Source organism: Struthio camelus, chromosome 2 (assembly GCF_040807025.1).
Source record: "Struthio camelus isolate bStrCam1 chromosome 2, bStrCam1.hap1, whole genome shotgun sequence".
Classification (NCBI taxonomy): Eukaryota; Metazoa; Chordata; class Aves; order Struthioniformes; family Struthionidae; genus Struthio; species Struthio camelus.
Window position 1 is genome coordinate 81,213,610 of NC_090943.1, and position 16,157 is coordinate 81,229,766.

At 41.9% G+C, this 16,157-nt stretch overlaps 1 protein-coding gene across 5 annotated transcripts in view; it reads right to left on the reverse strand.

Moving 5' to 3' along the window:
- The window catches only part of CTNND2 (catenin delta 2), a 669,170-nt gene that overhangs the window by 171,505 nt on the left and 481,508 nt on the right, over positions 1-16,157 (reverse strand). For all 5 annotated transcript variants that reach the window (XM_068931423.1, XM_068931424.1, XM_068931421.1 and 2 more), the window contains one exon: positions 2,405-2,537. In XM_068931423.1, the coding sequence (XP_068787524.1) occupies positions 2,405-2,537 (133 nt within the window). The remainder of the gene's footprint in view (positions 1-2,404; positions 2,538-16,157) is intronic.

Here is a 16,157-nt window from a genome sequence, read left to right on the forward strand (position 1 = left end):
TTAGAAGTGCCACTGACAAAAGATGTAGCGGCCATTGTTTTGCAGTCAGCACTACTTAAGGAGACTCAGAAGTGGCATTTGAGGAAAACTTTTAGGTGAAAACAGCAATTACAATCATACTTTTAAATAAAATGAGACTAGCAGTGTACTGTTCTGAGCAGGAGAGAAGCAGCAGCGTCTTCAAGAACAACACCATCTTTATCACCTGCCACAGCTTATCACGCTTACATATCGCAGTATTAATACACTCACAGCTGGGAGGGAAAAATGAAAACGCGACGCTTAATTCACTCCAGAGGTTTTTCGTGAAAAAGTAAATGGCTTCTGACACCTTTGTAGCCAGCCTGGGGCATCTTCACATAAACTGCTATCCTGCTTGTCTGAAAGTCCTTTAAGTTAGAGAAGGGCATCTGCAGAACTCATGGAACTGAGAGAATTCCCCCATAAATGAACGATGAGGGCCTTTACATTTATGAAGCAATAAAGAGACATTTAGAGTGCCATCATCAAATTCAGAAGTAAATCTCAAATCAAGAAGTGTTTTAGAAATAACACCTAACATAACAAAAATAATCAAGATTAGGGGAAAAAAATTCTCTCTTCTCCCTAGCCTAACGCGTGTTTGACAGAATTCCTTTCTCACTGTTGTCTTCTATAGAGTTAATATTTCCACTTCTTGCTCACGACGGGGAAAGACAGGAAGCAAGGGGCAGTTTTTCACACTTCAGCCACCGACATTAACATGTTTTAAAAGAATAAAACCTAAGAGTAAAATCATAAAAGGTGTCAGGGATCTTACAAATGCATATAGTCTAAGCTGTTATTTTCTATTTTTATTTTAGTTAACTGTACTCTACTGAAAAGGAATATAAAGGTCTCAATCCTGTCAAGTACACGGGGAGAAATTTTATACAGATCTCACGGAAGTCTCATAAGAGTAAGGCAACTTTATAGTTATTCCAAAGATAAAACTGGAAGAAAAGAGTGATCAAGTTTAGATGGCAGATCCTGACGCTTACAAAGGCTGACGCCCTAATGGGATGGATCAGATCGACAACAAGGCTTCTAAGGGATTTCTCCCTACATGGCTGGCTACAAAATATCAAACAACCTTCTCTCTGAAATGTGATAGCGACCTGAGGGTTCTCCAGCTATGGCTAACCGGAGGAGGCACAGATTATACAATGAATAATTGCTCTAATCATTTAACTGCCTTTCTCAGAGATTAGTCAATTGTTTTTACTGGAAGATTACTTTGTGGAGAAAGGATGAGAGAAAAGAGTATGGGGATAGCATGTAGTCAAAATTTTCAGCAACACGGGTAGGGGAGATCTTTTCTGGAACAGAAAAATTCTTCATTCTAACATTCATATAAACACATTTATCTCCAAGATGTTTGGGGCAGACATTTGCACCAAGTGCAGTTCTTCAGAGCAGTCCTGCCAGTGCCAACTGGTCAAATATTTACTCACTTGTGAATTTCTTCAGTATGAGAAAACCCTAGCTGGATGGTTCCCTGGTTTGGAACACGCTGACTGTGAGAAATCATGAAGCAGCAGCAAGCCAGCATCAGTTCGCAGTCCTGACACATACGCAGTGGCAGATCCTGAACTTAGTTTACCTTTTTAGGCCAGGTCAAAAGATGCCAGTCCAGGCACAGATTTATGTGCACACCACATGTCTCTGATTAGCAATATCCATGAGAAGGGCAGGGGATGCAGCTGGGGATGGTAATAGCTTCATTCATCCAATTTCAATTGACTCCTGTATGTTTGTCCGATCCCTCAGAGTGCCCTTCTTCCTGTTTTAACTTGTGCCAAAAGCTGAACTGCTCCCATGAACCACAGGGAACAAGCAAGCATGAAGTACAGATCAACTACAAGTAGAGAACAAAGTCTGAATTGCTTCTTTGAGTTACATTTTAGATAAAATCTGCACAGATTTTCAAGATCACAGATCACAGCTCAGGCTGCAAGCCCAATGAAATTAATCTTTATTCATGCAATTATACATGAAAGCAGGCTTTAATTCAGAGTCGTTTTGTTTAATTTCCTTCTCCTACGTTTGTATTTAGTTTCCAAATTTTTTTTCTGAAGTTCCCATGGAAATGGTCATGTGCTTCAGTGAGAACAAGACTATCTTGCTAGTTACTCTGCACAACTACTGACACAGTGGTATGCAGTCACACAGAAACATTCGATCCAAACAAATAAATCATTCAAATAAGCAGCATTAATATTTTATGCAGTTTGTACCTTCTCTGATGGCAATGAATGACTTAACTGAAAGCTTGAGTAAACTTGGTCCAGCCTCTTGTAACTCTTTTTCAAGTACGTATAAATAAAAAGTGATGAAAATTCGCATACAACATCACAGTTGAAAGCACGGTGTTTACAAATCTTACCTCTGCTTTTATTTTATTGTCTCCAAAACAGAGGTGTTGCAAGTAAGCTGCGGCATTGGACTGTACTGAGGGGAATTGATGCTGTAACATCTGTATAACTTCAGGAAGCTCTGGATCTCGCCATCCAAACTCTCTGCGCAAAAACAAACGAGAAAGATTCAGCAAAAGTTCTGCTGTTAGTGGATAAATGTGGCAACAGTTTGGCCAACAAAAAAGAAAGAATTGTCTAAGTACTAAAATTTTTTTCTTTTACTTTCAAAGTCAACATTCGATCAATTACTTAGCTAATTTTTCTCTGAGAGAATGCTATAGAAAGTATATTTGGAGAGAATAAAATTATGGAATCAAGTCTTTAAGTCTTTTAAAGTCCTCTAGATAAAAAAGGCTATATGAAACACTAATAAAAGGAAAGAGAGAAGAAATATGCTGATACCATTAGACTTTCTCTACAAAAATTAAAATTTGGAGTGCTAGGATCAAAATGCCAAAATTTTTTGCTACGAAATGCTACAGGTTGTAGAAAAGCCCTTTTTAATTACTGCAATCTTTATTTTATAAAAACTGCTATCTTATAGAGAAAATGATTATTTATTTTGTCTTTTGGTTTATTGTTTCCACATACGGTGCATGCTATGCATGTAAACTAGTTATATAACTTTACAATTATATAATTATTACAATTGTACACTATGTAATTATACACCTGATGATAACTTTTAAATCATCATTAATACTGCTCAATTTAAAGCAGCTAGACAAATACAAAGACTCAGTGTTCGGACTTTCATTTAATCCTACAATGCATGACACACCATTGGTGTTATATGAAAACTGAATCCAAAAGTGTTGAGCAAGACTCAGGAGGTATTCTGCAACTACCAGAATTGTACTTTAAATTAATTGGTCACTTCAGGTAATTTTTTTTCCCCCTCTGTGTGTAAGGGTAAAAGTGTTCATGAAAATGGCGTTGGATTTTGTGTCTCAGGAGTTACTCTGCATGAGATCCTTCAATTCTCCCATGCCTTTTTTGCACGGGAGAGCTAATTTTTTGTAATTTTTTTTTTGGGGGGGTGGGGGAAGAGGGGGAGTCCCCAAAAGCTGTGAAAAAGGTTGCAGGTTCTTTGTTGCCATTACTAGGGTCACCAGGGGGTTGCTTGCAAAAAAAAGAAAAAAAAAGAAAAAAAAATATGAGCTGTTGCAGAGTCTAGCTCTAGTATCTGAAAAATATTCCTAATCATTATTAGTTCCCTTCCTGAGTTATAGGGATTCTGCTGCATGGAGACTAAGTGTACATCACTGGATGAATTAATCTGAGTTTGGATAAAGCTTACAGCAGCTCTGCAGTCTTTCTCAAGTAAAATCAAGCATTTCACACATTTACTGTAACACTTCCCCAAGCCACTTCATTGAAATAAGCCTTGTTTTACATGAATAATGAATTATTACGAAACAAGGCTATTGTCTTTTCTTTTCTCATACAGGATATTTGTCAGGGTGAGAGTTATCGTTCTGGTTGTATCTTTATAAAGATCCAGAACACGGAATGTAAAAAAAATACACTCAGAGTTTCATCTGCTATTTCTGTTCTTCTGACAAAACAGATGTTAACTCATGAATATTAAATTTCACATTAAGTGTCTATTACAAAGTAAACATAAAGATGTGATAACAAATCAGAGATTGGCTTTCCCACTGGCTGTATTCCAGACAACGTAGCCTGCTGACAAGCTCCTAATAGAGATCTTTCACATAGCTTCAGAAAGTTCCTGATATTAAATATACATTTTGCAAATCCAGAACAACGTTGTAAAAGTGTCAGGGAAGGCTAGGAGCTTTGACAAGCCCTCAGGGGCAAACTGGGACGCCAGGCAGCTAACAAAATGTTGGAAGCAGTTGCATGTATAGGATAATTGCATGTGAGGACAATACAGCTGTTGATTACATGTCCAGGATGTAAACAGTTCACAGAAATGACGCAGAAGGATGTCTACTGAAAATAAAGATGAATATAAAGATGGGGTTCTTCCGCATGCAAAACATGCATCAATTATCCCGAGGAAGTGTTCAAAGTTAGAGTTACGTCCACTAGCTTCAGGCCCCTTAATCAAAGGCCCAGATGTTTGTTGCAATGCACCTGCAGCCTTCACATGGTACTTACACGTGAAACCAATGCTGTGCCTACTTTCCCCCTCTGCTCTCCAAAGAGAAAGGCTAACAAGTAAGGGATGAATTAACACTTGTTGGAAATGACCGTGTGTGTACGGGTTGGACATAATCGGAAAAGCATTCCAGAAGAATAAGCTTTTAACCTAGAATACTGCGTTTGTCATGCAATCAGTTTTGAGAAAGATAAGGAACAAAGCACAGAAGAAGTTAAAATATTTAGCCCCAGTCTGCACTGCCATGTAAAGCAGATGCTCTCTAAAATGGTTATAATTTTAGTAGTTTCTAAATGATATACGGTAGCTATATAAAACAAACAAAAACTTCTGTCAACAGTTAAGGCTGCTTGAATAATTGTGGTAATTTTAGCAGCCTTCAGGGCAAAGAGGACTAGCTTCCAGGAGTCTGCATTTTCAAAAAAATCTGTTTTAAAAAATCTCTTTCAGGGAAAAGAACAGATGAGCTACAGAAAGAGAAAACAAAATTTTTTAGAAGAGCTTCCAGCTCTATTAACAAAGTTTACTTCAAAAATTAAAATACTGATGTTATTTTAAAATTTGGCTTAATTTTAAAAAGTTAGGAGGACTACTAAATGAAGCCAAACGGACTGAAGAGCTTAAGGTCTTGAGCAGGAAGGAGCACTGGAACTTCTAAGACAAAGGTACAAAACTGCCTGGAACGTTTTGCATCAAAGAGGGAAAATTTTCAGGCCATGGCTTCAGGCCTACCTATCTGACAAAAAAAAATGTTGAAATAGAGAGCCAAATAGAAGGGAAGAAAAAACAAAAAAAGACTGATAAGGAAAGGAACGTAGATAGCAGAAGTCAAAAGACTTAGAATGGGATGAGAATTAGAAAACATCATGAAAAGAGCTGGGTTAGATCCTGGAAAGGAAATTAAAATTAAATAGCAAAATATCTTTTACTGTCTCCAAAGGAAAATAATAGTAAGGTCAGCATGTGATGAACTTTAGGTTCAGATTAAAGGAAGGGAAAAGGACAGTGACAACTGCATCTACCTCCAATTCTGTGAAGCATCTGATATTGTGCCACATGGGTATTAGTTACACTGACAGCAAATGAGGAGCATCAATTATCAAGTAGAATCAAACAAAATTTGAAACTATAGTGAATAACCTAAATGAATGCTAGCTAAATGCATGCACCCTTTATCACCATCCTCAATACTTACAATACCTGAAAGAGGCAATGTGCACAGATGGTGAAACAAGCCAGAAAGCTGGAGTAAATCTGAGGAGGTGAGTGGCACGCCATTTTTGAGAATCCTACAAGACTATCTGTGTAGCTGATCCAAAAATGAACGGTAAGGCAGTGTACGCGTGCTCATGCTTTTCCACTATCGCCTATACTTCCCTTGGAATACCACCACCAGGCTGCTACGGTTGGCTATAGGCTTCTGGTACTTTGGGGGGTTTTTCCATGGCAGAATTACAGCTGTGCAAGTACTTCACATCTTCGACTGGGAAGCGGTATTTGCGCCTCCAAATGTCTCAGCAGGTTGTAAAAGTGCGTTACGTTTAGGAAGCACCTACATCTGAAGAGACTGACCAAAGCATGCCCAAGTTTCCACCCTGTTTCCTTGAAGAAAGCTGTCTCTAGGAATGCAAGACTGATACCGTTCAAATCCTTCCACAGTCTGAGTCTGAAAGGGAAGTGGTGGCTAATGCAGATGCTCCACGGACTACGGTAGGCTGCTGTCAGCGAATGAGAGAGGATCCCAAAGGGGAACACTGAGTTATATGACAGCACGATAGGCTACATTTTATGTGGGATCAACTGAAGAGAATCAACTAGGGGCCTGACGAGATGTGACAATTGTGAAAATGCAGCAGTATAAAGAGCCGTACCAAGGAATCCCATCTGGTTGATGGACAGCACAGAGTCTATCACTTCGTACCACACATACCCCTCAGAGAGAGAAAGAAATAAAGGCTTCCAGGAGACTTCAATTTATACAATAGAAAGCACTGGGTATGTGGGATCACTGAAACATGCTGCATCTGTAGGTGAATGACGTGAGTACTGCATCTGATTATTTGCTTGACTTTTGCCAGAATTTTTTGTCTGCTGCTAAAAATGCTGCTCACACACACACAAAACCTGTGACACCTATACAAAGCGTTGATTTAAAAAATACTAAATAACAGCTTTTAAAAGCATGTGCCTCTTCAGATGGCAACTAAGGGTACACGAGTTTTACACAGAATTCGAAAAGCAAGGCCCACAAAAGGCCCAGGCAAAACCCAGACACTGCTGCGCAAACTGCTGTGTCTGTTCACTGCCTCTGTTGGCTGCGCTCTAGGCCTGGCTCTTATACAGGCCTCTGCCTAGCAGTGACTCACAAGGGTGCTTGACCCACCCAATCAGGAGCCACCTGAAACAAAAGCCCCAGCTCCCTCTGACCAGGGCAGCCCAGAGAGCTGGTTAGTAGCAGCCCCACCTAGCTAGAACTTCCCAGGAGAAGTTAAGTCAAGGTCCCCTGCAGGAGTCCTTGCCCAGCTCTCCCTTCCTGCTAGCAGCAGGCACCGTCTAGTTCCTCAGGGGCCCCCGGAAAGTCTCCACAACTTCCAACAAGGCTCACAAAAGGCCCAGGCAGAACCCAGACACTGCTGCGCAAACTGCTGCGTCTGTTCGCTGCCTCTGTTGACTGCGCTCTCAATGCACGCAGCATGGGGAATAAGCAGGAAGAGTTAGAGATCTGTGCGGTTGCAGGGCCATGATCTCATTGCAGTGACAGAGACATGGTGGGATAGTTCACATGACTGGGATGCAGTCATGGATGGCTATGTGCTTTTTAGGAAAGACAGGCAAGGAAGGCGAGGTGGTGGAGTTGCTCTTTATGTGAGGGAGCAACTAGAATGTATGGAGCTCTGCCTCAGGGTGGATGAAGAGCAAGTTGAGAGCCTATGGGTAAGGCTTAAAGGGCAGGGTAACATGGGTGACACTGTTGTGAGGGTCTACTACAGGCCACCTGACCAGGAGGAAGTCATCGATGAGGCCTTCTACAGACAGCTGGAAGAAGCCTCACGATCACAGGCCCTGGTTCTCATGGGAGACTTCAACCACCCTGACACCTGCTGGGAAGGGAGCACAGCCAGACACACACAGTCCAGGAGGTTCCTGCAAAGCATTGATGATAACTTCTTGACCCAGGTGGTGGAGACACCAACGAGGAGAGGTGCAATGCTAGACCTTCTACTAACGAACAAAGAAGGTCTAGTTGGAGATGTGAAGGTTGGGGGTAGCCTTGGCTGCAGTGACCATGAGACGGTGGAGTTCAGGATCCTACGAGGAGGGAGCAGGGCAATGAGTAGGATCGCAACCCAGGACTTCAGGAGAGCTAACTTTGGCCTCTTCAGGGACCTACTTAGGGGAATCTCATGGGGTAGGGCCCTCGAAGGAAGAGGGGTCCAAGGAAGCTGGTTAATATTCAAGCGTCACTTCCTCCAGGCTCAGGATCAGTGCATCCCTCTGAGGAAGAAGTCCAGCAAAGCGGGCAGGAGACCTGCATGGATGAGCAAGGAACTCCTGGCCAAACTCCAGCAGAAGAAGGAAGTGTACAGAACGTGGAAAAGGGGACAGGCCACTTGGGAGGAATACAGGGACGTTGTCAGAGCGTGCAGGGATGCGACAAGGAAGGCTAAGGCCCAGTTGGAATTAAATCTGGCAAGGGATGTCAAGGACAACAAGAAGGCCTTCTTCAAATACATCAATAGCAAAAGGAAGACTAGGGAAAACGTGGGCCCGCTGCTGAATGGGGCGGGTGCCCTGGTCAGAAATGATCTAGAGAAGGCAGAGTTATTGAATGTCTTCTTTGCTTCTGTCTTCACTGCTAAGGCCAGTCCTGAGGAATTCCAGACCTTGGAGACAAGAGAGGAAGGCTGGGGAAAGGAAGACTCTCCCTTGGTGGAGGAGGATCGGGTTAGAGAGCTTTTGTCCAAACTTGACATCCATAAATCCCTGGGCCCTGATGGGATGCACCCACGAGTGCTGAGGGAGCTGGCGGATGTCATCGCTAGGCCACTCTCCATCATCTTGGAAAGGTCCTGGAGATCAGGAGAGGTGCCTGAGGACTGGAAGAAAGCCAATGTCACCCCCGTCTTCAAAAAGGGCAAGAAGGAGGAGCCAGGAAACTACAGGCCTGTCAGCCTCCCCTCCATCCCTGCAAAGGTGATGGAACAGCTCCTCCTGGAGGTCATCACTAAGCATCTGGAGGACAAGAAGGTGATCAGGAGTAGTCAGCATGGATTCACCAAAGGGAAATCATGCTTGACCAATCTGATAGCCTTCTATGACGGAATGACTGGCTGGGTAGATGAGGGCAGAGCAGTGGATGTTGACTACCTGGACTTCAGCAAGGCTTTCCACACTGTCTCCCATCACATCCTCCTAGGTAAGCTCAGGAAGTGTGGGCTAGATGAGTGGATGGTGAGGTGGCTTGAGAACTGGCTGGATGGCCGAGCTCAGAGGGTTGTGGTGAATGGCGCAGAGTCAAGTTGGAGGCCTGTGGCTAGTGGTGTCCCCCAGGGGTCAGTGCTGGGTCCAGTCTTGTTCAATATATTCATCAATGACCTAGAGGAAGGGACAGAGTGCACCCTCAGCAAGTTTGCTGATGATACTAAACTGGGGGGAGAGGCTAACACACCAGAAGACTGTGCTGCCATTCAGAGGGACCTGGACAGGCTGGAGAGGTGGGCGGAGAGGAACCTCATGAAGTTCAACAAAGGCAAGTGCAAGGTCCTGCACCTAGGCAGGAATAATCCCATGCACCAGTACAGGCTGGGGGTTGACCTGTTGGAAAGTAGCTCTGCCGAGAAGGACCTGGGAGTGCTGGTGGACAACAAGTGAAACGTGAGCCAGCAGTGTGCCCTTGTGGCCAAGAAGGCCAATGGTCTCCTGGGGTGCATTAGGCAGAGTGTTGCCAGCAGGTCGAGGGAGGTGATCCTGCCCCTCTACTCAGCCCTGGTGAGGCCTCCCCTGGAGTACTGTGTCCAGTTCTGGGCTCCCCAGTACAAGAGAGACATGGCACTACTGGAGAGAGTCCAGCGGAGGGCTACCAAGATGATTAGAGGGCTGGAGCACCTCTCCTATGAAGAAAGATTGCAAGAGCTGGGCCTGTTCAGCCTGGAGAAGAGAAGATTGAGAGGGGATCTCATCAACGTGTACAAGTATCTGAAGGGGGAGTGTCAAGAGGATGAGGCCAGCCTCTTCTCCGTGGTGCCCAGCAACAGGACAAGAGGCAATGGGCAGAAACTGAACCACAGGAAGTTCCATCTGAACCTGAGGAAAAACTTCTTCACTGTGAGGGTGACTGAGCATTGGAACAGGTTGCCCAGAGAGGTGGTGGAGTCTCCTTCATTGGAGATATTCAAAAGCCGTCTGGATGTGATCCTGGGCAATATGCTCTAGGTGACCCTGCTTGAACAGGGAGGTTGGACTAGATGATCTCCAGAGGTCCCTTCCAACCTAAACGATTCTGTGATTCTGTGATTCTGTGATGGCTTCATATACTTTTTATCCACAGTAAATTACAAGAGCTCTACTTTATTAGAGCAGAACGTGAACGTTCACATCTGACCAAGCGGTTAGCAGGGGCCAGCACTGAGACCCACAGCTATTCCTGGCTCAGTGACGATCCCCAAAGGCAGCACTGTGAAGATGCTCACTATAAAGAACCATGTGGTTAACAAAGACTGAACTACCACCTTTCTTCATCAAAGAAAGGGAATATCCAAAGTTTAGATATATTTATCACAAAACTGTGTTTTTAAACCATACTTTTAGGTATGTGCTTGCATGTGTTAATAAGCATGCATGCAGATGAGAGTGTCTTACCGAAGGAGAGGTTATCATTTATTAAGTGGTGCTCAAAGGCAAAGGTAATACAATCCGAATCGTTCCTAGATTTCTGACTTCTACAAACTGAGGGGCTCCTAATGCCAGCCTGCAACATTTTTGGCTGAGCTCAGGCCTGGAGTTTGCTTGTTTTGCTCCCAAGAAATTCAAGATAGTCTTAAAAACTCTTTTGCCTTATTCCTGAAAGGAGAGCTCTGAGGATGTGTTCCTGGTAGGACTAGGAAAAAAAAAACAAATGACATGTAGCTCAGGATCAAACACAAAGGAATCAAAAGTAAAGAGAAGATCAAAGAAAGAACTTCCTCCCATGTTTATAGGAAAATATTTACTCCTATTAAGAATATTTTGAAGGGAATACATCAGTAATATTGGAATCTGTCTCTAAGGACACTGCATATTTAAAAAAGAGCGCTAACAAGATGTCAAAATTAATTGGTAAAAAAAAATACTTAAAGAGCATCCACAAAGATCTTAACATAAACGGGAGAAAGCTACCTAATAGCTCATTTTCTCACTTTCTTTCTATGATCCCGTGACAATAGGCCAGACTAAATTGAGCATTTTTATAATTAATTTGCTGAGAGTCAAATTTGAAGTATTTCCTTAAAATATTTCTCCTTTTTCCAACACACTTCTCCATCCCCGCACACACATATGCACCACAGTTGTTTCTTACTGCAGATTGTCAGCCAGCTCTGAATTATCTACTATGGTTTAAGAGGATACAGTACTAATATACTTGCTTTGAAAACGTAACACACACCAAAATTGGGTACGCTGAGCGCACAATTTTAGAAAATAAAACACGGAGATGTCAACCTCGGCCCTACTGACCTTGGAAAACCCTCAAAACCCTTCACCACATTCTTTTCTCTGGCTTTGAGTCAAACCTGGCCAAGTAAATGTACAAAGTAACAAGTAAATGATAACCTTCATCTTCAGCCCGGCGTTCTTATACATATCCACGAGGCCTAACATAAACTCCTTAAGGCAGCAGTCAACAAATATAAGCAGAGAACTAATTGTACTTCTGCTTTGTCTTTCAAATATGGGAAAGTAAACAAAGACTACGCTATTAACCTGATACTGGAAGAGTTAGGAACAAAAAAAAATCTAAGATGGTTTACACTAAATTGGAAAGCACAGAAGCAAGGACAGAGAAAAAAACACCGCAGTGGTATCTTTTACGAAGAAAAGCGTAAGTTCCAATAAAACAAAGAAATACATTTAAGTTACCGCTTACTCCAACCTGAAAACCGAATCCTGTATGTCTCCATGTCTGTCTGTGCCACAGGAAGTAGATCAAGAAAGAAATTTTGTTCTGAGTTTCATATATAATTAAAAGCACAATAATTCTACCACAGTCCGTGGTGCTGTAAGGGTTGCAGCAGTATGTGTGTGGCACTCTGTACGACAGATACAAATGCATTTAGTATCACACAATCAGAGTAAATGTATAAATCTTGCCAAATCTGCAATTCTTGACTCTCACAAATTTCCACCAGATGTTTTTCGCTACTAATGCGGTTCCTCACACTTTGTGAAGAGTTGCTGTTAGTGAACAGTTTGCTTGCCAAATGGCTTGGGAACATCAAAGAATGTTTAAGGCAAATAACTTTTTGATCGCAGCAACCTCTTCATTCTTTTTTTATTATATGCATAGCTGCAGATTTGATTTGTAGGCAAAAAAAGTAATACAGGATTTGTACAAGTGGAATCACAAAGAGGGGGAACCACTTGCCTGCAGAGTCTAGCTGCATTTGAGGTATGGGAAAAGTTGATTTAGGAGCTTAGTCCCATTCAGACTTGAATGGGAAAAGATTTATAGAAAGATATGCTTAGCCCAACAGTTATGTATTTTCATTGAAGTAACTTGCTTGAATACTTACTGGGGTAAACTGCGACCTATTAGTATGGGCAGCTTTAGGACTCGGCCCGCAATACCCGGACCTACTTTGCTGGATCAACAACCTCACTAAAACAAATGGGTAGCACCTTGCATCCTGGCAATGAGCCATTTAAATATTTAAGTGTATGATGCATGACCAGTCCATGGCATCTGACTGCGCTTCAATATATGCTTTATTTCTATCTGAACATGTAGCTTATGTTTTCTCTAGATTTCAAATTTTGCAAGGCTGACTCTAAACCAGCTGTACAAACATGTAGCAACACTGAAAATCTGTGGCAACAACCTTCATAGTACTGCTCTTGATCTACATTTTCCTTCCTTTATGTTTCTATGTGGCCTAACCTAGGAGAACAACGCACAAACGTTTACGTAGCTTCATCACGAAATACCATTTTTATTCTCATTTCCCAATGCATTTGTGTGTGCTCATGAAGTGCAGAAGAGGACCTGCTCTGGAAGGGGCACAGAAATCCTGCCCAGTTCTGCAAACAGTTGAAGTGATGCCCAACTTTACGCATAACCTCTCCTGTGCCTTTAACAGAATCAGACACCTGTGGTCTCAGCGCTAATCCAGCACTTGAAAGAATCCAGTCTCCTATAGAGCAGGGGCCTAAAACTGACGTGCGCAACAGCAAATATTCCCTCTTGCATACTGAAAAATGCAGTTCTGCATTTATATCTATTTTATGTTTTCTAATATAGTATCATTTTTTTTAACATTGCTACCCATGCTTTAGATTTGAAAATATGAGAACCGTAAGAAACGAGCTTGTGAAGAGACAAGATGACTTTACAAGATGACTTCCTCCAACTACCTCAACACGATAAAAAGATTGCCTAGAGATGAGCCTTCTGTAGATTTCTAGAACATTCTCATCTTAAGCAAAAAAGATTTTTAAGGCGATACAGTAAAGATTATCTAATGACACTAGCCCATAAGATATTATTTATTGCTCTAGTTTACTGCCCCTACTACAGCACAATTACATTCAGAGGTATGAATCTACCTGTTGGAGGTTACCCCTACTTCACCTACCAATGTCTGTTTAATTGAAATACATTTGTGTATCTTTATAAAATAATCTTCCATGCTACTGACTTTGCCCTTTACCCATTCATTCCCTCACTGCCAGTGAGGGAGCTTTTGAGAAAACGTTGCCTGTATCCTGAGGCTCCCCAGCCCTTGCTGGTACAGGTACTGTTTCTCCTCTAGACTCTGGGATGGACAGCAGGCAAAATTAGGGACTTCAGCACTTCAGGATATCTTTAATTTTAGCAGTTGTACTTTTTCTGTTTGGCGGTCTTTTTTTTTCGTTAGGAAGAGTTACATTATTCTTTGGGGAAGTTGTCTTTTGCTAAGCTGAAACAATCTTGAAAATCTTCTGTATCTTCCTCTGCAAGTATTTGTATATACAAGCACTATTTCTAAACAGACAAATAACAGAGAAATTAGGTAAGCTATCAAGGTGTCTTTCAGCTGCTCAATTTTTCTTCTTCCCCTCTGCAATGCATAACATCTTTCTGACCCCTTACTACACCAGGGTCTAACAGTAGCTTAATACATTGCAGCTGTGAAAATATGGCAAGTTAACCCTCCCCGGAAAGACCAGTTTACATTTTCTTCTCTGAGTCCAGGAGTTCACACTTAAAAGGGGAGATTTCCCCATGTTGTGAAATTGTGCCCAGTGGCAGCACTGCTGTTACAGATGTGTATAGGCTTGTCTCGCAGATCAGAAAGTGGAGAGGTAGACTAGAGATTAAAACAGCAGCAGACTTAGACCTGAGCGATTCTAGCCGTGGCTTTGTCATTGACTTACTTCATCTGACACAGTCACTTACTTTAATGCCCTTCTCAGAGGTTTGACAGATTCACTATCTCTGGAGATCTTTAAATCAAAATTGCATCTTTTTCTAGAAGTAGTGTTCCCACTCAGAGGCTCCTAAACTTTTCTGTATTTCAGCAAGATGGGAAAAAAACTTTTGAGAGCCTCTCTCTAGCCATGAAGAAATGTATGCTTTCCAAAGAACACAGATTACTCCACATAATCCCTGCGTTGTTAGGGAAGAGGGAGGAAAGGTTTAGAGAGCAAGATAGTTGTTTTATTCACCCACCACCACCATCAACAATTCAAATCATCTTAATCTGTAGTGAAGGGCACTAGCACGCAGACTATCCCTGCGAAAGCCTCCCATCACCCACACTGTCCAAAGGAGAAGTTCTGAAACAACAACCAGCACGACAGTTCCCAAAAGGTCCTGGGGTACTTGGCCTCTCTTCAGCCAAAGCTTTTCATGTCATGCTATTAAACACAAAGAGTTTTGTGATAACGACTGTAACGACATGTGGATTTGCTCTCCCCCGCGCTCTCATTCTTGTCTAAGCCTTCTGGCTTCAGCAGAAGCCAGATTCCCGCAGCTTCTCCTGATTCCCGCAGCTGCGAGACGAGAAGTGGGCCTGTATTTTTCCAGTAGGTGTGACTGAAAGTCAATTTTAGGGAAGAAAGTATTTTCCAGGTTTGAGGAAATAAAGAAGCAAACAAAACGCACTTTCCCTCCAATCCACAGACGAAAGGCTTGAGTTGAATGCCATCCTTGTGACCTACCGACTGACATGAGGAAATAGCGAGCGCCAAGAATCAGAACCGGGGTATTTTCTAGGCATGCAAATATCAGACGATAGAAAATGTCAACAGTGTATATAAAACTTAGCAGAAGCTGTAGAAATTATTTTTACAGCTACAGCAGGAAAGGGAAAGGGAGTCTATCTGAAGTAGTAGAAAGTATTAATCCTAAATATCCTGTGTTATCTCAGTCCTTAGTGATAACACCATCAACTATCGTTGCTCTCGAACACTTCACAGCACTCCCTGCCTTTCTGAGCACGGGAAACTCTAAACAGTAGGCATACTTTTGATGCTGAAATAATGAATATTAAACAGTAAAACTTGAAGTCGACTCCAAATATCATACAAAGAGACAAGCTCCAGACTTTGCCCTGAAACACGCAAACATACAGTCTGTAACCCATGTAAATTTCTGACATTGAATTAAAAACCAGAAAATCCTCATTTTCTGTTCTCCAACCACCTTCTCATTCAAACTTTTACAAGGGGAACAAATCCTGCTCTTTAAATCTGTAAGATGTACAATACTGTAAATGCACTTGAATTTGATCTTCCTCTTAAAGGAAAATAGAGTAATGGCTTTTTCTTTACGGCTTTTACTTCAGTTTTCACTAAGCAGGAAAAATCTGGTCTTCTGCTTGCTAGCTAGACATCTGTCAACTTACAACCAGCAAAATAATGCAAAAAGAAGAAGAAGCTGAAAGAGAGAAAAGTGTTTTTACGGGGATGACACTGAGTTTGTCGCAGAAGTAAATTGCACATTCGAAGTAAACTTAAAATAGAAATCTTACTGGAATATTATATAGTTTTATTTCAGTAAAATGCAACCCTCAGACAAACATCTTTTGAATGAGAAAAATACATCTCCTCTCTTATTGTCCATCCTGGTAGGTTACAGTTGGGACGCTACTTTTCTATTGTTTATAAAAGGGATGAGATTGCAGACTGTTCTGCAGAAATGTTTCTAGCTGAACTGTGAAATACTGCATATACCTAACAAACACACTGCACAAAACAACCACGCTATTGATTTGGGACAATTGCCCTTATTAACGAATGAGAGAAATACTGCCAAGGATCCATCATGAAGAAATCAGAATCAATATCTTAAAGAGAGCTTGAAACTCAACTATATTAAGGGGAAAATTTATGCCTCAATCTAGCAAAAATCTTCCCTC